Source organism: Engraulis encrasicolus, chromosome 3 (genome assembly GCF_034702125.1).
Source record: "Engraulis encrasicolus isolate BLACKSEA-1 chromosome 3, IST_EnEncr_1.0, whole genome shotgun sequence".
Taxonomy (NCBI): Eukaryota; Metazoa; Chordata; class Actinopteri; order Clupeiformes; family Engraulidae; genus Engraulis; species Engraulis encrasicolus.
Window position 1 is genome coordinate 50351538 of NC_085859.1, and position 25573 is coordinate 50377110.

At 43.1% G+C, this 25573-nt stretch overlaps 1 protein-coding gene across 1 annotated transcript; it reads left to right on the top strand.

Moving 5' to 3' along the window:
• Nucleotides 1-367: 367 nt before the first annotated feature.
• mybbp1a (MYB binding protein (P160) 1a) lies at nt 368-25377 on the top strand. Its single transcript, XM_063195664.1, has 28 exons — nt 368-585; nt 931-1026; nt 1697-1780; nt 1901-1975; nt 2687-2794; nt 5203-5393; nt 5765-5932; nt 7046-7163; nt 7444-7596; nt 8158-8294; nt 8616-8726; nt 9439-9564; nt 11095-11301; nt 11631-11739; nt 11982-12075; nt 13189-13346; nt 14261-14431; nt 14878-15000; nt 15725-15898; nt 16359-16516; nt 16939-17073; nt 17439-17514; nt 19711-19842; nt 20593-20661; nt 22687-22800; nt 23873-23974; nt 24088-24212; nt 24674-25377. The coding sequence occupies exons 1-28, from the start codon at nt 391-393 to the stop codon at nt 25152-25154; spliced, it is 3990 nt and encodes a 1329-aa protein (XP_063051734.1). The 5' UTR covers nt 368-390; the 3' UTR covers nt 25155-25377.
• The last annotated feature ends 196 nt before the right edge of the window (nt 25378-25573 follow it).

Genomic DNA, 25573 nt, shown 5'->3' on the forward strand with positions numbered 1-25573 from the left:
GGATATTTCTTTAAATGCAAATTTATGTGTAATTTTAAATTAGCACATATTTTATTCCAAACAATAACTTTGCTTGGCTTTAAAATGTGATGTGTTGTCTTGCACAATTTTAGGCCAGAAAGGAGAACAGTATTGGTAGGCTATAAAAGATTTATAAATTAACAGATATATAGGCCTACAAATATTAAAAATTAGTCTTCATGGCTCATCGACTCATCGTGCACAGGGATTTGCGGCCGAGTCCGACTGATTGATTGATAAACATTGATTTAGCATCTTATGCATCAACTTCCTCCTGCATTTGACAACGTCCCGGAACTGTAGTTTTTATTTTTTATTTTTGACCTGTACAGCGCATGCGCGCCACGCACGTTTTCGTCCACGAACAGCATGGTGGTCATCGTGCACGAAGACATGGAGGGGGTTGAGAACGAACCAGTTCACCCCAAAATTACTGATGCTAAGGGAGTTCTTAAACAAAACAGAGAATTCCTTGACTTCTTCTGGGACATAGCCAAACCTGAGCGAGACATTAGACTGAAAGCCATTGAAGGTCTGATTGAATACCTGAAGAAAACTGACAAGGTACGTGCTAACATTAGCTCTGCCTAACTTCACATAATGTTGTTTGTGTCACCAAGCGTTTATTATCGCATTTCTATCTGAGTGATGTTATGCAGTGGAGAGTGTGGGTTATTGCATCTAGAACTATTCAGTGTTGTCTCCTCGTATTATTGGATCGTTAAGCAAGAGGTTGACTAGCTAGTGGTTAGCAGCACAACATCCGTCAGTCAAGGCACTTTAAACACGTGGGTTAGCAAAACTCCTTTGTGATTTGCGAATAACAATGTTACGCTCGCCTTGGCTTTCAAGTGTCAACAGCAAGACTTCCACATGACATGTCAACTGTTTCCGAATGTCTATTACCAGGCAGATGAGTTGCAGTACACACTGAAGAGGTTGGTGGACGGCCTCTCCCACACGCGAGAAGATGCACGCACTGGGTACAGCTTGGCGTTGGCGCAGGTAAGTTGTTGAACTAATGTCATAATGTTGCATCGGATGATAAGGGCTACTCTTCTAGTAGCGTCTGAAGAAGCAACGTGGTAGCGGCTTCTACAGTTATAACATTACAAACTTTTCGCGTAACTTACAATATTCCATACACTAGGGCTATTCAATGGAGGCCCTGGGGCCAGATGCGGCCCTTGGACCCTTGGATGGCAAGGTTCTGCCCGCCCCCCATAAGGTCCCACCATAAGGTCCCCCCATAAGGTCTAACAAAATGAAAAATAAATAGTGTGCCTAACAGTGTGCATAATTTACGATCACTAGCACTGCAGGTTGGGGATATCTCATTCTCTATGACATATTATCTAACACCGTGTCATAAATAGACCACCCTAAGGCTACTAAGAAATAGAGAAGCGAATATCTGTCCTGTATGGAAAGCTATCTGCTTGTTTCGCACTCTAACCTCGGATTCACAATTCTACTAACTGCTCACAATTATGCAGATTGATTCTATGTTAGACCCCTTCACTGCAGGGAATTTGAAAAAACTGTCCCTCTGTGACTTTTAATAGAATACCCCTGCCTTGCACTGTCTAGACAGGTGTTTAGTCATACGGTTGGTGTATGAAGGGGATGACATGGTGGCTTGATGATTTGAACAACGGTCTCTCTCTCCTTGTAGCTTTTGAGTGTCTTTGAAGACATCCAGCTACAGACGATTCTTGACCAGATTAAACAGAAAAACAGTCTAGAAGGACTGCAGAAGGTGAGTACATAATAACGGACAATGTTAATATTATTCAGTGTTCTGCGTTACCTGTAAAATCCTGTAGATGTTATTGTTGTTCTTCATTCTGCTTTGTGTGATTGCAACACATTCCAACAGAAACAAATCAGAAATGTTGCCTTTGGGAACTTCTTCGGGGTGCTTGCCATCTCACAGTCTACACGCCTGTCAAAGGTAAGTGTGCAGGCTTTCATGGATGGTTTTCTAACGTGTGTGTGTGTGTGTGTGTGTGTGTGTGTGTGTGTGTGTGTGTGTGTGTGTGTGTGTGTGTGTGTGTGTGTGTGTGTTTAGAGGTGAGGCGAGGCCACACATAGTGTGCAACTTGTGATTCCCCATCTCTTTTCAATGGACACTTGACCCTGTTTTTTCACCAACTGTGTGTGTGTGTGTGTGTGTGTGTGTGTGTGTGTGTGTGTGTGTGTGTGCGTGTGAGTGTGTGTGTGTGAGTGACACAGAGAGAGCTACCTTTGGCTGAATGTATGCAAGAGTCAGCTGTATGGTTAATATATGTGTAATGATATGTGTAATGTCCTGTGTATTCTGTATTTATGTATGCTATTGGACACAGTCAATACATTATACTCAATGATAAATGAATGATCAATAAATGATACTCTACTCTACTATGCATATAATGTGTCGTATGTAGGTCATGTATAATGCTTTATCCTCCACATTAGCTTCTGATTTTGCTTAATCAAAGCATCTCTACTCAACCCAAATACTGTTTGTGTACTGATGTGTGCTAACCCGTCTCTTCATCACCCTCCTGTCCTACCTAGTAGCTTCTGATCCTGTTTTATCCAAGTGTCTGTACCTGACTCATGTATGGCGTAATGTTGTGTTGTTTTAACCGCATCTCTTCAACCCCCATGTCCTCCACAGGAGCCCCAGATCCTCCTGCAGTGTGTCCGCCTGCTGCAGCGCATCTCCCAGTTCTCCGAGCACCTACGAGACCTGCCCCGCAAAACCATGGTGGACCTCCTCTCTGAGGTATGGCCTTAACCCCTTAGCACACACCCTCCATTACACTTGCAATTGTATTGATCACAACGATATGGTCATTCATACCTTTTTCAAGTTCAGGTTAGTTCAAGTTCAGGTGAGGTATGACCTTGCATTATATTTACAGTGGCAGTGAACATCAAGACTTTTATAAATGGTTTTTTACCCTTTTATAGATTCTTTCAAATCAATAACTCTTGATCAAAAGTCTTCAGATTAATATTTTGTGCGAGATATGGTGCATATAAGACAATGCCTCTCCATCAAGACAAAATTCTTAACTGTTGTGCGGTTTCCACTGGACAGGGTCTGAGGTATTTATTTGCTCCTGCCAAGAAGTTTGGCAAGTATTCACTGGAAGATATGTCGGCTAGTGTTGCACTGGGAGGTCAAATAATAAAAGAGAAGGAACAAGTTGTCATTTTGCAAGCCAGCATTGGCCTGTTTGTCTGTCTTTTTTACTACTTAGAAACTGATCTAAATGAACACATAAGCTTATGGTTCTGAAACAAAATGAGATATGAATGGGTTTTCAGTGATGTTTTCTGAGAAGCTTGGGTACATTTTTATGATGTTCTGGGTCGGCATCTGGGATGGGGAAGTTTTCAAAGGAATCTTTTATATTTGGAGGCATTCCTTGATGCCCTGGTGGAGGGCTTTTTACTTTGATCTAATAGATGTAGTATATCACTTCTATTATGACTAAGGTAGATTGGCTGTGTTGTCTACCATCCTCTTACTACAGTAGCCACCGTATTACCAGAGAATCGTATATGAGAGTGAGATAAAGCAGGCGGGTTCTTTTCAGTAATCCAATTTACGTCGGGTGAACGCCCCTTTAGTAGACCTTCGATTATGAGACCTTCGGAGTCTTGAAGTTGAGAATTAATGGAGTCCCCTTAGCGCTGTAGATGGCGGTAGCGCACGTCTTGTGCAAACACCACGAAAAGAGAAGAAGAAGGAGGGACAACGCCCCCTTAGGAGACCAAATTTTGAGCACACACTTTTGCATTGAGTGGGCGTGTTTCGATTCCTCTTATTATATATCCAACCTCTTTGGTATTACCGCACCCAAACCACACCCAATTTCAAAGTTTTCTGCTGCCGAAGGATACCCGGTCTACTATTGGGTCAGGCAATTTTCAAGGCAGCGAAAATAAATATGGTGGCCGATTGCGAGGCTTCTAATGTGAACATTTTTACTTATATAAAGACCCTGGGGATCTACAAATCTTCTGGCCATCACGGATGAGTGTACAAATGCACCACAATGAATGATTTAATTCAAAAAAGTTCCTCCACATTACCATTTCAATCCTTGAGATATTAAGCCACGTAAGCTAACGTGATCATTGTATAGAACACAGACAGACACAAGTGTATATTAGATCACTGCCAGCATGTATAGAGAAATTTTACTGCACATAAATGTTATCTGGGAGCAAAGCAATTGTAACTATCCCATGCAGACACTGCAGTGCTGCGTTTTGAATGAGTGAAGAGCAAGGCATGAGCTGTAACTTTATGCTGCTGCTGGAGCTGAAGCTAACCGTGCGGTCACACTGCGGGCGTTGAACGCGTGGAAAGATTTTGTATGGGACTTTGTATGGGAGAGCAGGCGGCGAACGAGGCAAACGCGTCGGGAGCGTTTCTAGAGCCGAGGGCGTGAAAAGCGTCAAAAGCCGAGGGCGGCAGAAGTTGAACTTCATCTAAAAATATGTAATGAGCTTGGCGGCAGCAGGCGGCAGCCAATGGAATGTTCACATTTTTCTAAACATGAGTTTCAGTTGGTCGAGATTCCTGGCCGAACGCTTCAGGTTGAATCGTTTGCCCCTAACCAGTGCTGTCCAGGCAGGAGTCAGCAGCGTTTTATCTCTTTCAACGCCGGCGGTGTGATCGCGGCATAAGTGATCAGTAAGCTGACTCAGACCAGCGATCTGACGCTGGCTTCGGTCTTATCGGTCTTGCTAAAGACCCGGAAAGGGTGGGGTAGCAATGGCGCCGCCCTTGAGATCATGGTTAATAGAGCGGATATGACGAGCATGTCTGTGTTATGTATGCTTGTGGCTCCATGTAAATGTATTGATTAAAAAAAAAATCTACTTTCTAAATTAACTTTCTTTAACCAGGATTTTAAATTGCATAAATTATAGTCATTTCCTTCCATCTTTGTGTCCCTCACCCCATCACCTCCCTCTCTCTATCATCCTCAGTACCCTTGAATACCATCTCTGTTTCTCCCTCTCTCTCCCCCTCTCTCTCCCCCTCTCTCTCTCTCTCTCTCTCTCTCTCTCTCTCTCTCTCTCTCTCTCTCTCTCTCTCTCTCTCTCTCCTCAGAGGTGTTTGAGGAGGTATTTTTGTCTCTAACTGTGTTTCTCTCTCTCTGGTCTCCACAGACGTCTCCAGAGGTGTTTGAGGAGACGCTGCTGGGTGCTCTGCAGAGTGACCTGACGTCGGCTCTCAGCACCCCCGAGCACCTGGAGCTCCTCCTGGTGGCGATGCAGAAGTTCCCCGACGTCCTCAAGCCCAAGAAAGTCAAGAAGCTGCTGGGCAGCGCCGCTGTCGTCACCAAGGAAAACGTCCCCCAGTGAGTGTCAGCATTGACAAGTTATTGTGAGGTCAAGAGAGAGGGTACGAGGCACTCTGAAATACGATTTAAAAGTACTTGGACGTGGACATCAAGACTTCAGGGCTTATTGGACACCAGCGACCAGTGAAGATCTCGATTTGATTGTTGGAATGTTCATATTTCCGAATGCCCCATGCTGTCAAGCCAGAGCCGTTATGTTATTAGCTAAATCAAACATGTCAATGTCACGCCCAGAGCCAATAAGGCAAATTCATGGTGAAACTTCTTCAATGACCTCAGCTATCTGGGTCACGTAGGTTGTATCTGGTCTTCTGCATGCAGCTTTAGTGCTCTGCACCACTTGTATTCTGACATTGTTGTCCTTACAGGTTGGTGGATGTTCTGAGGACAGCAGCTCGTTCGGTGAAGAAGGAGAGTTTTCTGCCTCCTGTAGCCATGGACCTGTTAGAGTTGTCCCTGAGGGAGGACACCTTTGACCTCTTCTGGAATGATGTCATCGTTGGCGGGCTGATGAACGACCAGCCTGGCCCTTCACAGTAAGCACTGCCAATGAGGCCTGCTATAGCAGTGATGGGCAAAATGATTCATTATTTATAAGCTAGTTACACATATTACAAATGGCTTGGCTTTGCCCAATTCAGTCATGTGAGTGGGTGGTTGAATGATCACCTGGTTGAATTGGAGTGGTAAAACCAGGTCATTTGGAAAATGTGGCCCTAGATTGTAACTAATGTCTCCATTTTGCCCATCACCGCACAATAGGAATATGTCACCAGCCTGGGCCTTCACAGTAAGCCCAATTTATGTGTTGTACTAAAGTAACGTGACCAGCCGAGGTCTTCCCAATAAGCACTACTGCTGACTTGTTGCACATTTGAGTAGACTCAGTTGACGGTTATATCTCACTTTTGCTTTTTTGCTCTCCAGGGGTTATAATTTCAGTAGCGTGCTATGTCTTTTGTCTTTTGTGTCTACCCGTCTTTTGAAGTAAACACAATTCCACTCCTTCCAACCTGTGTAGTGTATGCAAAGATGAAATACTATAGTGTTGCTTTAATGGTTTACTTAAAGGTGCACCTTGTAATATTTGTAGTAGTTCATTTCCAGAATCCATGATGCCCATTCACAAATGTTACCCTTTTAACAAATACTTACCACCACCATCAAATTCGAAGTATTCAATATGACTGAGAAAAATGCACTTTTCATACATGAAAAGGGGGATCTTCTCCATGGTCTGCCATTTTGAATTTCCAGAAATGGACATTTTAGCTGCAAAACTTACTTGAACTTTGCCCATACTAGTGAATACTAGTTTATTACTTAGTAAATTTTAATGAAAAGAAAAAAAATTGACCATAGGCACCACAATTTCAATTAGAAGCATCGCTGCAATACCTATTAATTTCTACCGAGTCGTTGTACTCTTACCTAGTATGTTACAAAAAAAGCCAAAGGCATTCTGAATTCTGAATTCCTCTTTGCTGCCCTCCAGGGGCTATGACCACACTAGCGGGCCATCTCTTTCTAATAAACAATCTATCTACTATCTCTTGTTCATGTTAAAGATGATTCCAACCTTTAGTGTGATGGAAAAACATACTTCATTATTTCTTGCCTTGATGTTTGGCTTTGCAATGTGTCCACAGCTACATGTGCTTTCGGCTGATGGGGAGTGCCCTGCCCCATCTCTCCGTGCCTCAGATCCAGCAGGTCCTGTCCAGTGATGTGATGCGGCTGTATGGGGAACACGTGATGCTGGCTCGGGTAGGTCGCCTCAGTCAAACCAGACCACAGTCAAAACGATCAGCCATTTTGGTGTCACTGTGTGATACTTTATAGCTATGAATATTTATGAACAAGGATTGATTTGGTACCGGCAACACACTTGCATAATTCTACATTTGTCCTGATGAAGGCGGAAGGTTGAAATACCTTGGCAAGTAGCCAGTATTTAATAAAAGCCTCTTAGTTTTGAAAATCAATAGGGACCTTGTTTTTCTTTCTGTCCATCCATCCATATCCTTGTATTCTTATGTTCCCTCAGCAACCAGAGCGCTTCAAGATCGCCCCAGAGATCGAGGCCTATGTGAAGCAGTTTGTGCAGGGCTGTACGGACGCCGACAAGCAGCTGGCTGTCATGGTGGGGTTCACCCAGATCACCAACCAGGGGTCCCCAGTCATGCCCTCCGCCTGGAAGGTACACAGCAGACATGTCAAATAAATACAGTCAGTGATGTCAATCTGGCCCCATGTGCCTCATAAGCAAATGTGCTGAGATAGGATTGTCATATAAGTTTAGTTTAATGTTTCGATTGAATGAATCTACAGGTGACATATTGGACCATGAATGGAGCTTTTGACAAAATAGCCAAAATGGCTACAGTGTTTTATTAACTCATTTTGCCTGGACTGACATACGCTGCATTCAGGCTCTTGAGATTAGAGGGTTTTTTAAAATAAAAGAATTGGATATGTTAGAGCTGAATGAAATATCAGCAAATTAATGCAAAATCAGGGTCCTAGCATTTAAATGCAACTCATTCCATATTGTTATGTGTTTTGGAGGCTGAGATATTAAAGATTTTCCCCAAAAAGGCTTAGGCTAAAATGGGTTGAATGTTGGCAGTCATGGTGGGCCTCATCCAGCTCACTCACCATGGGATACCCAGAGATCAGCAGACACAGCTGCAACTCGACGACTGCCTATTTTGGTGGTTTTAAATGTTATATTAATATATTTGTAAATCATTTTTGTAAGGTGGTGGAGGGTTTGGTGCCTCTAGCGGTGGAGGGCTACGTCAGCTGGTTGAAGGGCATGTTCCTGAAGCCACAGCTTGACGACTGCCTGGATTTCACCACACGCAGGCAGAAGGAGATCCAGAAGATCGAGGGCAAGTAAGTGACCATACTAGGCTGTAAATCAAACCAATATTTGTCATGGAAAACTGATGATGATCTGGCACATGACTACAGATCATTGTTTCTTATTACTGCCATTTATTCAATAGTTTTACGATTTGCTTTTTCAAGGTTGTGCATTACTTGTGGGTGATTTTGTACTTTTCCTTATTTCCTGGTTTTTGCCTTGTCCAGTCAATGAGAAGTTGTAACATTCAGCCCTTACCTGCAGTGAAATGTTGTATGGAAGTATGTATTGTCATCACATTGTTTTGCTTGATGTCCAAACTTGACTTTTTTACATTTTTTTTTCTGCAGGAGCCTTGAGTCAGTGTTGCGTCTGCGTAAGTGGATTCTTCCTCGGCTCACTTCCATAGTGGTGAACCAGCAGGTGAAGAAGGATGAGGATTTGGTCATGGATATCGCCAGGTGACTTTTATACCCTCACACCAAGCCAGTGTGTTTCAAATAGAATTAACTTAATGGTTGCCTGGGGATCAAATAGTTATTTTCCAGATTTTCTTTTTGATATAATGCAGGAATACAACTACCATTGAAATTATTGATTGACCATGTCTTTATTGGCGGGCATACAAACAGAATCATCAGGGATCAAATACTTGTGTACCACTGTGGCACAGTTTTCATACAGTTTACATACATGTGATGTAAAGACAGTTTTCCATACATGTGATTTGCCCTGATTAATCGGAAATCCGTTTTTGAACATGCTTCTATAAAATCACTGATGACTTTGTGATGCACAATGTCCACTGAAAGTTACAAAACTAGACTACAGTAGAACCTGCAAGATGAAATAGATTATTTGTTATTTGTCTGGGGTTGGAATCCAAACACAACTTGTCAAGTCATCCTTAATCACCATAACAGCAGACCACCCAGGGTTGGGTTCAGAAAGGCCACAGCGTTGAGTTTTAAAGTACTTCTGTCGTGTGTGTGTGTGTGTGTCTGTGTCTGTGTGGTCCTTCATTTAAAACTTTGTAAAAGATTTTCCTCCTCATCAAAGGATTTGATTGAATATGCCTCTGCTCGAAATGAAAAGAGTTTGATTGTGTAATTTGGTTGTTTGTTTACAGCTGTTTTGTGACCGAAATCCCCAACATTTATTTTTTTATTTCAGGTTTATTTTCTTCCATGCTTTCTTCACTGCCAAGAAATCAACTCCAGACATACCAGAGACAGAGAATAAGCCGTCCGGCGTTTTAGACGAAAAGACTCGAGCAGTTCTCGTCTCCTCTTTCTTTGTGTAAGACTTTCTCTTTTTTTCTACACAATAGTATTCAAATCCAGCTATATTTAGATACACGTAATGCCCATGTCTCATACCGAATACATTCTGTGTTTGTGAGGAGGTTGCAAGTTCACCATCAAACAAGTTCAGATGTATTGATGCTAAAATGCCAGCAGTTAAAATGCACCAGAATGCACTTTTAGTGCGTCTTTGTAACATTCTTTTAAGTTGAGGACAGTTGCCAAATTATATGGAATTTTAGAATCAAGTCAAGTCAAGTCAAGTCAAGTTTATTGTCAATTTCTTTACATGCACTGGTCATACAAAGAATTTGAAATTGCGTTTCTTGCTCTCCCATGCAGACATAGACTAATCTAGGTAAGGACATAGACAGTATAGACATAGACAGTACTCATACATGGACATAAGACAGTATGGACGTAGACATTGCTCATACAGACATTTAAAGTGCAAGACTGGACAACAGAAGACTTGTAGAGAACATACATTAAGAGGAGGTATTTTGTTGTGCTTTTTCTAAAAGTCCTTTTATAGCGTTCTGACATAGTAATAGTAGCATTTGAAGAAAATAAATAATTAAAAAAGGTTTATTAAATACACCAGCAGCAGTGTGTGTGTGTGTGTGTGTGTGTGTGTGTGTGTGTGTGTGTGTGTGTGTGTGTGTGTGTGTGTGTGTGTGTGTGTGTGTGTGTGTGTGTGTGTGTGTGTGTGTGTGTGTGTGTGTGTGTGTGTGTGTGTGTGTGTGTGTGTGTTTAGTGCAGGTAGAAAGTGCGGTGTGCCTCTGTGTGTGTGTCTGTGTACCTGTGTGTGTGTGTGTGTGTGTGTGAGTATGAGTTGTGTGTCAGGGAAGAATAGAATGTAGAATGGAATGTCATGAGAACAAACAATCTATATTCAGGATATACTTGTTTCACAACGGCTTTGAATGTGATGAAGCCAAGTTGATTTTAGACAGGGTTGTACTAACAGAAGTATAAAAGAAATCGTAGCTATAAAACACTAGATGTCACATTGGCTACTCCAGTCTATTGGAAGGAGTGGCTCATAGTAGTCGCCGCCATGTTTGTTCAGAGGGTCATGTCAAACATCTTCTACTAGAGTAAGATATCCCAAACCCCACCTACCCAATGCAAAGGAGTGTTCTCAATTTTGGTCTCGTAGCGCACATCTTTTGCAAGCAGTCACCAAACACCACAGAAAGACAATGCCCCTTTAGGAGACCAAACTTGAGCCATCTACAGCGTTAAGGTTACTCCAACCTCAAGTCTCCAAAGGTCTCCTGAAAGGGCGTTCACCCGATGTCACATGGATCCAGGAAAAGTACTTTACTGGAAGGTGTTTGGTCACGCTGCTAGAATCAATGTCAAGTGGCAACAAGGCGATGCACAGATTATCCTGTAGGTGGCAGGAAAACAACAGCTTTGCCAACAGTGTGAATAATATGGGAACTCCATACCAAGATGGCAGTTTCCATTAGACATAAACCAGTGGAGTCTTGCTCACTGTTCTTCCCTTGTCCTACAGGTTGCTCCAGCACCTGAACCACCTCCCGGTGCAGGGGGAGGCAGGTGGCGAGGAGGCCGCCCCTAAGAAGCACTTGTCTGGGGTGACTGCTGACGGCAGCAGCTGGCTCTACTGCCTGGTCCAATATGCTGACGTGCTCCTCACCCAGACTAAATTCGTCCAGAAAGCAAAGGCCTTTAGCGAAGAGCAGAAGAGTTCCTGGGCAAGGTACCTGGTTTAGATCATTTTGCATTATTTTATATAATAGTGTTTATGGGGTATTGAGGTTTCTTTTGGGGGGGCTTAAATGTAAGGTGGTACCACCACAGCTAATGCCCATACATTAATTAGTAATTGTTTATTGATGTACTGCAATGAACATGTGTGTGTGTGTGTGTGTGTGTGTGTGTGTGTGTGTGTGTGTGTGTGTGTGTGTGTGTGTGTGTGTGTGTGTGTGTGTGTGTGTGTGTGTGTGTGTGTGTGTGTGTGTGTGTGTGTGTGTGTGTGTGTGTGTGTAATTAATTCCCAATAACACTGTTCCTGGTCCCCCTCTGCAGCATGATGAAGTCAGTGGAGGCTCTGCAGAAGAAGGCTAAGAAGGCCGCCACTCCAGAGACCTCCGCCTTCCAGCTCCTCTTCCTACTCGTCGGAATCCAACTCTTCAAGGTAATGGAAGCACGCCCTTCGCTAACGAGCTAGCCGCGTAAACAAGACATACACCAACAGCTATAATCAGCCTCTTCAGGGTCATGAATGGATTCCCTTTGCTAGTGAGGAACATTTCACAAACTAAGTAGTCTGTTGTGGCACTAAATTAGCCCTGTTCTAGTGTGCCCTTCAGTACAATGGCGGCAGTTGTGAATGAACTGTGTGTTTGTGTGTGTGTGTGTGTGTGTGTGTGTGTGTAGTCCCAAGAGGAGAGTGTGGATCTGATTCAGGACATCCAGAGCTGCATGGAGAAAGTGAACGCCAAGAAAACGAAGAAGAAGAAGAAAGCGGATGGTGAGTAGATCATGGAGTTATGCCGGGTCTTCTTATTCCTCCCAGGAGGAGGAGCTGGAGCCCCACTGGGTGGAGGTGCTAAATACAATAGATTACATTACAGTCTAACACTGTGCAGTCCGGTTCTTGATTCTGATTGGCTAATAGCCGTGTTCAATCGAGTGTAAACTCCCACCTTCCACCTGAAGATTCTATGCGCGTCTAAGTTAGACCCAGCGCATCTACGTCGGTAATGAGAATATGTTGCAGTAGGGGTAGGGAGTCTGCCAGAAGAGCACATCTTTGCATTACATTACATTGCATTTGGCAAACGATTTATAACCAAAGTGACTCTCAAACGAGGAAATAATCATAGCCAACATCACTAGCATCTACAAAGTGCACAGGAAATATGGTAATAGATAATATTAGAATCCGATGTAATATAATGGTGCTCCTTTACAAGAGGAGGTGGAGGTCCTAAATTCAATAAATATCATATTGTTATATGGTTCTCCTTTAGCGGAGGAGGAGGAGGAGGAGGAGCCGGAGCCGCCCTACGGGGTGGAGGTCCATGTGGAGGTGCTAAATTCAGTGTAATGTTGTCATAAAATGTAGAGATGCACAGGATCCAAGATCCGGTTCCGGATCCGGCAGGATAATAGGGTTTTTCACAGGATCCGGATCCAGCAGGATCTTAAGCAGTGGACCTAAAAAATCAGGATCTGGTGCATCTCTAGCCTAGGTTTTTCAGTCAGTCTTTCACAACCAAAATTGCTGCATGGAGTGAAAGAACTTTGGAAGTGGCCAGTGCAGGCAGTGTGGCAGTAAGCCAATGAGTCTAAAAAATAGTTTGAGCCAATGTAATAAACAGGGCCCACGTGTGCGAGTAGGCTATGTGTTTCAACCCTTTCGTAGGATCTGTTATCTGGTTCCGGATCCGGCAGGATCTTAAGCAGTGGATCCGGTATCCGGCAGGATCCTAAAAACCAGGATCCGGTGCATCTCTAATAAAATGTAACATAATACAATATTTCTCCTTAAGCTGAGGAGGAAGAGTAGCAGCACTGCATTGAGGTGTTGGTGGAGGTGCTAAATGCAATGTAATGTCATATGATATTGTTTTTCCTTTAGCTGAGGAGGAAGAGGAGCCGCACTGGGTGGAGGTGCTTGTGGAGGTGCTGCTGTCTCTCCTCTCCCAGCCCAGTCGCCTCATCAGGAATGTCTGCAAGACCGTCTTCGGGCGCATCTGCAGCCACGTCAACCAGGGAGCCATCACCGCCATCTTGGATGTAACTATACTGTTCTAGTCCACGATGAAGTCTATTACTCTAGTCTACTTTACTCTACTACTCAACTGAAAGTACAAATACTGTGGTAATCCTGCATAGTCCAAACCTGCCACATCTTCAGACCTCCCATTAACTCATATTATTATATGGTGTGACGTCATCGGTCGAATGCTCCATTCATTTCAACGGGGCTCCCCAACGTTCGCACGTCTGTTATTTTTCGATAACGGACGGGTTGGTCTATAACAGACCGCTGTCAATGGCAACAAGACTTTTCACTGCTAAAGCGACTTTTCAACAAGACTCTAATCAGCTGCTGTGATAGACAACACCTGTTGTCCTGGCTACCTAGCTGTTGCCTAGCGGTGTTCCACAACGGCACTGTTTTGTTTTGCGCAGCAACAATCTTTTGACATTAAAAACTATAATAGACTTAACATTAATTAGGCCTAAAGAGATGTCCCCGCCTTGTGGGAATCATTTAAGTATATCCATATAATAAGCGGGTTAACTTTCGGCGAGTCGGTCGCTTTGTGGAATAGCAGCACTTCAGAGAGCACAGAGAGCACTTCCGCTCCGCGTCGGGGTCTAAAGATTCTCTCTGTCGTGCTGCTATTCCACGGTAGCGACCTTCTCGCCGAACGTTAACCCTTACTTAATGCCCAACTAAAGAATGCTAAGCGGTGTTCAGAGCAAAACCCATGCTTTTGGTTTAATTTTACCTGTAACAATAAAGTTACCCAGAAAGGAATGTCCATGTTTGTTTGATGCTTAACAGAATCACAGAAGCGGAGAAATGTCTGCCTTTACCATTTTGATGAGCAGAGAATTGTGCAGACACCATTTTTTAGTATTTCGTGATATGATTTCTATGTTCATGGTCTATGTCTGATGTACTTTTTTTCTGTTTCTAGGTCCTTGATCCAAGCAAAGAGGACAGTGCACTTGAAGTGACTGATGACAAAGACAGTGGCAAATCCAGGAAACGAAAGAACGAGTCAGATGATGAAGAGGAGGAGGAGGAGGAGGAGGATGAAGGAGAAACAAGCACAAAAAAGCAGAAAGTTGCAGAAGAGGAAGGAGCAGTAAGTGTTTGGATAATCATCACACATACAACTTATTTCTTAACAGTCACTTTTATTTTATCTAACTGACAATTTTCAAGGAAATAAAACAAGGAAATTATTACTTGAAGGACAACACCGGAGCAGCACAGATGTATTTCTTTGTGTTTTTATTCAAGTGCACAACATGACTAACGTTTCGATGGTTAGACCATCTTCATCAGAGTCCGATGATAAAGCAGAAGCGCGAGGAACTACCCTTTTGTTTGAAGGAAATTATTATACCAAGTGTGAGACTGAATAGAAGTAGTGTTGAATCCTAATTTCAATCGAACAAGCAAAGATATAATTTTTTCCTTCATTTTTCTTTTCTTCTATTTTCCTCAAGCACACAGAATGACCACTGAGTATTGATAAATGTGCTATATACATATTTTCATTGATCGAATGTCTCAACGTTTGTGTAGGAAGAAGAGTCTGAGTCATCAGATGATGATGATGATGATGAAGAAGATCTTAAAGATGACGAAGAGGTTGATCCAAACTTCCGACTGGATCTGATGAAGGTTCTGCAGGGCCAAGGGGCTTTGGTACGTACAGGACCCTGATGAAGCACCTAAGTCTTGTTGGTGCTTCCACATTTTTTTATTGTTTGGAATTTGAGAGTGCAGAATCTGAGGCAAGGGCAAAATGCATTGTTAGCTTTCAGTAATCAAGCAGAAGTGTTCAAAGTGGTTGGCGGGTTGAGTACAATTACCTCTTGTAAGTATAAGTAGGTTTCCCGTGTACAAACATTCGCTCTGTGAGGAGGGGTTAGATGCTAAGCAGCCAATCATGTGAGTGCATTTTTTTTATTTTTTTTATGGGCTTTTATGCCTCTATTTGACAGGACAGTCGAAGATGGTGACAGGAAGCGAATGGGACAGAGAGACAGGGGAGGATCGGGAAATGACCCCGGCCGGATTCGAACCGGGGTCCCCGTGGGTGGGCATGCAAGCCCAAATGTGGGGGGCTTAGCGCGCTGCGCCACAGCGCCCCCGAGTGCAATTTTTAAGTGACTGGACCCTCTGCTTCCCGCGCAGACAGGAATGTTTGTAAACGAGAAACCTATGTATAGTTAATAAAGGAAAGGCAAGCTCGCCTTTAAGAATAGATACATTTTTGGTGTGAGTTTAAAAAAAATGGTTAAACACAAACTTGTATAAGCCTCAAGCCATTATCGGTGCTCATTTGTGTTGGACATGGTGTCATTTTTTTTCAAGCTTGAGTGCATTATTAGTTGACTTCTTCATTCCTTGTTACCCATGGCCACAGGCCACAGAAGGAGACCAGAGTGAGGATGAGGATCTGGACGACGCGGCCATGATGAAGCTGGACGGCAGCATCGCCACGCTGTTCGCCGAGCAGAAGAAACGCATGCAGGCCAAGAAGGACGAGCGCGACAAGCTGAGGAAGGAGAAGGTCCTCATCAGGGAGTTCAAGATCAAAGTAGGTGCAGCAGGAGAAATGTCTACCTTTTTAGAGTATTCTGTTGAAGTATTTTCTGTAAATCTTTAGTTAGTAAGTAATTAGTTAAACTACTTGGTAAGCAAGTTTTGTGTCTAGTGGGACTTATTTTTTTTAAATGTAGTATTACATTTTTCATCCTATTAGCTTCAAGTCAAAATACTTTCTTTCAACTTCAGGGATGTATCTGGAAAAATGTCACTGAAAGAATAATAAAAAAAAGGATAATGGAAGCTGCTTTGCACCCAATTTCATCTGTTGGGATGTTCTTGACGATCTTGACCTTGTGGAATTTTTGTTTGCCACAGCCCATACCTTAAGTTTAAGACCTGGTGGAGGTGTGGTGGGATAAGCAGTCAGCCACAGACTTGCTGTTGTGTTTTCCCAGATTGTTTGACCTTCTGTTTGACCTTCTATTATTGACCATCTGCTTTTCCCTTAGGTGTTGGACCTGGTGGAGGTGTATCTGGATAAGCAGTCGGCCAACCCTCTGGTGCTGGGCATGATCGAGCCCCTTCTGGCCGTCATCGAGGGCAGCATGGGCTCAGACAGGGAGCTGCAGGAGATCGACTTCCTACGCAGGGCTGCAGACATCTTCAGGTAATGTACAAGCAATGTAATGTGAAAAGTGGCCGACACTGCAAAGCTGCACACATCTTCAGGTGATGGATTTGTGAAGCTACCTTCAAACACGTTGCTACTTGTTACTCGCGTCTAGGTCACTTGCTTGTCCGCCACTCGCTCAATGAGGGTCTAACTGCCACTGCATAAGCAAGAACTTATATGTCAATAATCCGAACTCTGCATTCCAATTGGCTACTGATTTATTTGCATCGCTCGAAGGTTAAATATTTTTTGATCTTGGAATTCGTCCATATCATAGCATCGCTTGTACTCTCCTCGCCTGGCCAGACCTCGCTTTGCTGGAACACATGAACATGCTTTTGACTTCCCTCACAGAGCGAGTAACCAATAACGCTGTGTGTGAATGGAGCTTAACACTTGGCCATGCTGTTGAACAGGAACACGCTGTGCAGGGGGAAGCAGTACTGTAAGAACGTGTCTGACCGCACCGCCGAGCTGCATGACCTGCTGGAGCGGCTGATAACCAGGTCTCAGAAGCTCTCCGACTCCTCTGTTGCACTCTACTACTTCAGGTGAGTACAGCAGGGCGTCACAACCTTATTTTTAAGAATAATTATTTTGTGTTGTGCGATCCTATTATTTTATTGGGTTTTATTTGCACGCCACTACTAAAGGTGAAGATGAAATGGTTATTCAATTCATTGAGTTATTCAATTGACCATGTAAACACAGGTCTACAGTGGGCTACGTATATTGGGTGATCATATTTTATTCATTTGTATTATTATTTTGTGTTGTGTGGTCATATTTGTTATTTGGTGATCATACTTTGTTATTTAGATATTACTTTGTGTTGTGTGATCATATTTTATTGTGTGATGATCATATTATTTAATTTTCTGTTTGTATATAATTATTTTATGTTGTGTGTCGTCAGTGCTGCCCTATACGTGGTGAAGGTGCTTAGAGGTGTGCCTACACAGGACTTGAAGCAGGAAGGCGATGACAGCCAGGTAATGGTCCTCTTCTACACATGTATTTGTATATTTTTGTAAAAGTATAGTAAAAAAGCCACACTCCCGGATCAGTTTCTTGCAGTTTTAATACTGGGTTAGCATGGCAGACAGACAGACGTTTCGGCCTAAGCCTTCTTCAGCGTCTTTACAGAGGATGTAGGCAGGGTGGTTTTTAAAAAGACCAGTCATGACGTCAGCTAATTGCCACGTAAGCCGTGGGAAAATAAAATATATACATGTGAATTATAAAGAAAAAACAATGAATGAATAGACACACCACACCATGCGTGACAGAAAATAAAATATAATAATAATAATAGCCTTTCCATACAAGTGTCATTATATTACAACCGACTCAAATAAAGCAATTCAATTCCAAATCCTCATTAAGGCCGCCAGGGTGCACCGTCTGAAGTGTGAAGATCCAGAATGCCTCCCTCTGTAGCAAAGTGCGGTCCCGGTCACCCCCCTTCTGTGTTGATTGACCAGCTCTATGCCCTGGAATCTCAAAGAGCATATGTCATGGCCCATAGCGTTAAAATGCAGCGCTACTGGGGATGTTTCACATTTGCGCCTTATGCTGCTCTTGTGTTCAATTATTCTCAATCTCAATTCACGGTTAGTTTTGCCTATGTAGCAAAGACCGCAAGGGCATTTCAGCATGTAAACAACAAAAGGCGTGCGACATGTTATCCTTCCCTTCACAGAAAACTTTTTTCCCGTGCGAGGGTGGGAGAAAATGTCGCCTTTAATCATGGCATTGCAGTTCACGCAATTTCGACAGGGGAAATTCCCTGGGGGGAGGTCACGTAGCCAATTCCGAGGTGGAGTGTATGTATCCGCTCTTACTAGTGAATCGCGCAGATTATTTTGTCTTTTATAGGCAAATCTTGGGGGGCTCGCAAAAGATTGTCCACACGTTGGGTCACTAGAAAGTATGTGCCAGTGTTTCTTTACTACGTGTTTGATGTCATTAGATAGGGGTGAAAATGTATTGACCATAGTCAGACGTGGTTCTTCGTGGTTACGCACTCGTTTCTCCGGTAGGGCACCGCGCGCTGAATTGCGCGCCTTCTCCAGACACGCATTTAAATTACCAGTGTCATATCCTTTATTGACGAAGCGCTCGTAGACTATTTTGGCCTGGGTCTCGAATTCGTCATCTGTGCTGCAGATTCTGCGAACACGCAGGAATTGGCTATATGGTAAACTTTTTTTCATAGATGGCGGATGGTGGCTACTGTGAGTTAAGAGGCTATTTCTATCCATCGCCTTGCGATACACAGACGTATGTAGAGTTGAGCCACGACGAGTAACTTGCACATCCAAAAAGGGAATGCTATCAGCATTAAATTCTAAGGTGAATTTAATGGAGTCAAGCCTGGTATTGAGGTACCCATGGAATTCCTGCAACATTTCAACAGAGCCATTAAACACAAAGAAACAATCATCAATAAAGCGAAACCAGCATTTGACATATGGACTAAAATCATTGTTATTGTGTACAAAATCTTCCTCAAACTTGCCCATAAAAAGGTTAGCATAATTAGGAGCAAATGGAGAGCCCATAGCAGTGCCCTTTACCTGGTGGTAGAACGTGTCCTCAAACAGAAAAGTGTTCATGGTGAGGATGATATGGGCAAGATCCCACAACAGTTTGGTCGGGGGCTGGCTGGTGTTTCTAGACTTGAGAAAATGTTCCAAAGCGTCAAGACCTAAGTCATGAGGAATGTTAGTATAAAGACTGGTTACATCAACAGTGCACAACAGATCAGAATCACATAAGGTTATTGTTTGAAGATTATTCAGGAAGTCCGTTGTGTCCTTCAGGTATGAGGGCAATGCGCTCACGAGTGGTTTGATGTGATAGTCCACATATTGCGAGATGGGCTCAGTGAGAGACTGACAGCCCGCAACAATGGGCCGCCCTGGGATATTTTTGTAAAAGCATACTTTAAAAGATATATGTTTTTGTCTTTCCTTTACACGTAAACAGAGTTGTAACTTCCTAAAACCACTTCAACCATATGAAATTATCATAAAGAGGAAAAGTATCTACGTTTTCAGTGTGATGTCATCTCCGCTAAATCTGTTCAAACTTTTGATGAATCTTACCGTGAAACTCGGTACAAATGTCTGTATGTGAATATGAATGTCATTGAGCCGTGATCCCATCTTGTCTTGTTGTCCCAGGTGAAGACGATGGGCAACCTGGATGTGGAGCGGGTGACGCCTCTCTTCAAGGAGGCCCTGGTGTCCTTCATGACCCACAGAAAGAGCCCTCTCACTGGGGCCATGTTCCTCGACCTCTTCAACAGGCTGCCGGTGAGCTATCTCAAGTTTCAAGTTGAAGGTTATTAGCCATAACAGCAGTATGAAAATGCAGTTGCCAGGAATGTGCTGTGGTGGCCACACAAGCAACACTGAGTCGCCATAGTGCCATCTTGGAGCGTCACACGTCACCTATCTTTAAAGTATATTGCTGGGGGGGTGCTGTGGCGCAGCGTGCCAAGGCTGCGACAGTGACTGGACTTCCATGCTCATGTGGAGTGGACCCAGGTTCGAGTCTGAGTCCCAGCCCTACCCACTCTCTCTCATTAATTTCCCGTATCCAACTTCAACTGCCCAGACTAAATAAAGGCTAAAATGCCCTAAACAAATAAAGCAATAAAATAAAGTACACTGCTGAAATATCTCTGGCATTGAACTTGAAATCAGGCATGGGATTGTACCAGTAGTCTACCGGTCAACATTTGTTAGTGCATGCATCAGAATTGGAAAAAGGTTTGTAATTCCAGGCTTATCGTTATTTTCCCCTTTCCGGCCTGCCTATGCTTGCCATTTGGCAACTATTGTGTAATGGTAGACTGGCTTAGAGGCTTTTGTCATTTGGGTGGTCTGATGTTAACGTATATTTTCCTCAGGGCCCAGCCTGCTCAAATGATGCCAGAACCATGCAGTAATGTAAAATGGGAATTTGATTCGTAGTTGAAGTCTTAATGAGGTTTCCTGATATAAAGTTAATTAATGTGCTGTACTTTTTGCTCTTCTTTTTTTTTTTGGAATGTGCTCCAGGTTTTTAGTAGCAACCTACTGGACACACTGGTGGAGTACATCACAACAGGAGTCCGGGAGCACCAGCAGGTAAGAAATGAAAGTACATTGATGTCTTGTAATGTAAGGAAATGTGGGATTTTCTTTTTGTAATTGGATATGGATGTTTCTGGTTTATAATCAAGTTAAGCAAATTGTTTGCAAAACTGCTAGGCAGGGCTCTAAATTAACACACGCCAACCCGCCAAACACGGGTGAAAATTAATTTTGGCCGGTGGAAAAAAATACCTACCCGCCCATTTGGCTAGTAGCGCCCGAGTAGCCTACAGTAAATTGTGAACGGTAAACGGCTGCTTGTATGACAACGATACGGCGAGATTTCCTACATTACCCATAAACACTCCCGTCATGACTCCACCCCACCTTGAGCTTTCCGAAGCAGCAGCCACTCCGTCCTGCTGTTGCGCGCGCCAGGACAGAAAGCATTTCAGAGCTCTTGTGCGCTCACACTATTTTGACAGTCAACTCTCCCCTGCTCCTGTCGCTTTGGCTCCACCACTTTTAATGTCACTATTAGGCCTACTGTTACTATTAGCATTCGCCTACACCGACACACCTTGCTCTAACAGCCTGCCTGTTTAAGCTGCGAGGACCTGACCAAAGAGTTACAATAACAGGAGTGTTGTGGAACGAAATAGCGACCAAGGGCAGAGGAGGAGAACGGGCTGTCAGAGTAGTGTGAGCGTAGCTGTCGGTTGTCTTCTGAAATGTTTTAAGTCCTGGCGCAACTAAGTTGGAAAGCCCACACCATTGGAAAGAAGGGCAGACCTTATGCCCGTGCGAGTAGGCTAGGCTACGTGCGCTACGCACGCTATGGAAGTAACAAAGGAAGCGAACATTTCCGTGATATTATTTGCTTTTGGTTAAACATTGCGTAGGCTTGTTATTTTGTTGCGCATGGTAGAGAAGAGCTCCTGGAGGAAATAATGGTGCCTATAGCAGTCATGGGTGAGCGGTTAGGGTGTCAGACTTGCATCCCAGAGGTTGCCGGTTCGACTCCCGACCCGCCAGGTTGGTGGGGGGAGTAATCAACCAGTGCTCTCCCCCATCCTCCTCCATGACTGAGGTACCCTGAGCATGGTACCGTCCCACCGCACTGCTCCCCATGGGGCGCCACTGAGGGCTGCCCCCTTGCACGGGTGAGGCATAAATGCAGTTTCGTTGTGTGCAGTGTGCAGTGTTCACTTGTGTGCTGTGGAGTGCTGTGTCACAATGACAATGGGACTTGGAGTTTCCCAATGGGCTTTCACTTTCACTTTTCATACTGTAGGCCACATAAACACACAAGAGGGCCACAACGACATCATATCCATTATTGCACAACGTGTGTGTGTGTGTGTTGACCTCTCCTCCTCTTCTTTTCCTCTCATCTCTTCTCCCTCCTTGGAGTGTGAGGTTTTGTAGTGTTTGGCTGTGTGTTTGGTTTAAAGGTCTGTTGTGTGTGTGTGGCTGGTGATTCATTGTTTTCAGAGGTAAAAATAAAGCAGAAGTTAAAAAAGTATATATAATATGCTTATTATAGACCTAGTATGTAGGCCTATACAGTAGTGTTTATGTGTTGTGGAAATTTGAATAAAATAACCATAGCCTAATAATAATAATAATTAAAAAAAAAAACACAACTAGCCTAACGCATAGCGTATTTTGGCAAGATTAAAAAAATGGCTAGTTGAACTTCTGTTTGGCTGGTAAGAAAAAATGTCTACTAGCCAAATTGGCTGGTGGTGGAAAAAGTTAATTTAGAGCCCTGCTGCTAGGCTATCTCAACTGGCTTAAAGCAGGGTTGAAAAGTTGTTTTGCAGGCAATTTGCTTTCTTCAGTTGGAATTCACCTTTTTTTGCCCTGCACACCAATTGATGGGCAATAAAATGGCTCATTCAGAATACCTACACTAACTAAATTATGACTAAAAATAAGTCTTCTAAAGCAGGTGGCGTGTTGGATCAGGGGGCTCATCTACTGTTTCCAAAATGCATCTCTGACTGGTTAAGAAATCTGTTCTTTGCACACAATCCTTCTTTTGAACAATATTTTATTATGTTTGTTCCCTCGCAGGGCCAGGCTTGTGCCATAATGCTGAAAGGACTGCAGTCTAAAGAGATCCAGACCCTTTTGGCAGGAGCACGCTGGAAGGAGCTGTGTCAGAGGACGGTGGACAAGCTGACAGAGGTCTGCTGATTAGACGCATGAATGCCTCATTGAGATTATATTGTTACATAACATGTTGATTAGACATATGAACGCTTCATTGAGATTCTACGGTTTAATGGCATCGATTTACAGTTTTTCTTTATTAGTTTGACTTATTTCTTGAAACATAGGATGACATTCTCAAAATAACATGAACAAATTTCCAAACCAACTTGCCAGTTTTCATAACAGAATGCCGTGTGATTCCACATTCAAATCCTATCGTTTATTAGCATCTGTTTAAGAGGCAATCATCAGACTTTGAAATTCATGACAAAAATGTGACGTCTGATGACTAGAGATATCGATTCCACATTCAGATTTTAATCGCTGGCATTTACAGTTTTCCCCTTTGTCTCATTTCTTGAAACAGAGGTGACATTCTCAAAATAACATGGCCAAATCTCCAAACCAACTTGCAATCTTTCAAAACATAATGTCTGGTGTCGGTGATTAAGGATATTAAAGGGACAGTTTGGTCAATTTCAACATGCAGTTGTAATGCTCACACTACCCTGGACTTGTCAGTACCTGAGGTTTCTTTTGTTCTTCTTCTTCAGCCTTTTCCGAGATCCTGGTCATTGTAATGGGGGCAGCTCTTTGTTTACATTTCAAAAAAACATTTTTATTTATTCCCAAAAACATCCAAAAGGTTATAAAACATCAGCAGACAACTAGCAAACAGCAGTACCTTTTGGGAAAATATTTGGAGTTGGCCTATGTTTCATTTTTTAAAAATGTAAACAAACGCTGCCCCCATTAGAATTGCTCATATCTCGGAAAGGGCTGAGCCGAAAAATGTGGCATCACCAGGTACTGACAAGTCAAGGGTAGCGTGAGCAATACAACGGCATGTTGAAATTGACCAAACTGTCCCTTTAAGTCCATAGTATGGATTGAAAAGACACTAATCTGACTTGGAAATGCTTGACAAAAATGTTATAAATAAAAATATATGTAAATGCATAACTTATCTCTCTGCCGCTTTGGTAAACGTATCTCTCTGCCGCTTTGCAAAACCTATCTCTCTGACTTTCTACCTCTTTTGTAGACGTTTGGACAAGGTCTGGAGGTGAAAAACAAAATAGTTCAGGAGAAGATCATCAAAGCACTGGAACTCTGCCTGTACCTGGTCAAGAATATTCGTCATCAGGTGTGTATTGCCATGGCTTTTACAGTATGTGATCTAATGTGTTTGGCCGTTAAATATTCTTAGGGGAGAAAACAATTGATTAATTTGCTCGTTTCATTTTTTGTTTTGAGCAGAAAATTGAGGTGGACCTCGAGCCAATCAAAACAGCTTTGCAGTCCATGAGTGAAAAGCATGATTTCCACAAGTCTGGGCACATGGAGGACATGTACTGGAGTGTGGTGAAGCATTTTGGGATTCAGTAAGTTTAAATCTAATACACACTCTGGATTATATGCATAATGTTATTATACTATACAGCCGCGGCAAAAATTGACAGACCACCTCGAAATTACCTGTTTTACTGGCATGTGTTTCAGTAAAATGAACATTGTTCTTTCGTTCTATAAACTACTGACATTTCCTCTGAATTTCGCATGAAAATATTGTCATTTAAAGCATTTATTTGCAGAAAGTTACAAATGGTCAAAGTAACACAAAAGATGCAATGTTTTCATACCTCAAATTATCTGGAAAAGGGGTATATTTATGCTCTGAATTTATCGCTTGGGAGGGTGAGTTTTGGCACCCTCCTGTTGGCACGAAACAATGCACATCAACGATCTGCTGTTTGAATGTGTATGTCTCATATTTCTCTCTGTCTTTCTGTCTCTCTCTCTGTCTCTCTACCTCGCTCCCCTTCTCTTCTCCGTCTGTCATTAGGAAACCCAAAGTTGAGAAGGCCCCAAAAGCTAAGGTGGAGGTGGTGGAGGCGGAGGCGGAAGGGGAGCCAAACGCTGAGCAGACTCCCGAGACTGAGGGGGGGAAGAAGAAGAAGGGCTTCCTTCCCGAGAGCAAGAAGAGGAAGAACCGCAAGAAGCCCCCAGTGGTGGAGGGGAAAGACGCTGTCACGTCGCAACCCACCAAGAAGCCCTCTGCTGGGCCAGTGGCGGAAGCAGGAGGCGAGGGGGGAGAGCCAGGCAAGAAGAAGAAAAAGAACAGGAAGAAGAAGAACAAGAAGAGGAAACATCCAGAAGGAGGTGAGGGTGCGCCGGCAGGTCAGTCACCTGCCAAGAAACCCAAAGTGGACAACCAGCCAGCTGCCAAGAAGCCAAAAAATGTCAATCAACCTCCTGCCAAGAAAGATAAAACGAAGCCCAAGGGAGATAAGAAGAAGAAAGGCAAAAAGGGAGCAGCTGAATGATCGATCCAATGATGAATTTTCTGGATGGACTTTTTTTAGTCAAATGGGTTTTATAGCCTGTTTGTTAAACTTGCTCCAAGGAGCACCTGATTTTTTTTATTACTTAAGCCAAGGCGGAGCAGCTAAATATGTGTTAAATATATCAGCCGTGTCTGTTCATGTATCATGTACATGCTGTGTGAAAATTCATATACATGTGACATAAAATTAAACTATTTTATGTTCAAAATGTTGTCTGTGACATCATATTTTGTTTTATTCTGGATTTTTTCTCTTCATTTGTGTCAGCAAGAACAGTGCATCAACATGTTAATCCAGGGGGATCCCCACTTGAGGGGGATGCGTTGATAACACTGACTTAACTAGGCCTATACGTCATTGATAATGAAATTGCTCGAATGTGTCTTGTCAGAAATTGA

What these genes read in the sequence shown, in the direction of transcription:
- mybbp1a (XM_063195664.1), top strand. Translation starts at nt 391, where the DNA reads ATGGTGGTCATCGTGCACGAAGACATGGAGGGGGTTGAGAACGAACCA. An exon ending in ACCAAGGAAAACGTCCCCCA is followed by an intron (nt 5,394 to 5,764) that starts GTGAGTGTCAGC and finishes TTGTCCTTACAG; the next exon opens with GTTGGTGGATGTTCTGAGGA. An exon ending in TTGGTCATGGATATCGCCAG is followed by an intron (nt 8,727 to 9,438) that starts GTGACTTTTATA and finishes TTTTTATTTCAG; the next exon opens with GTTTATTTTCTTCCATGCTT.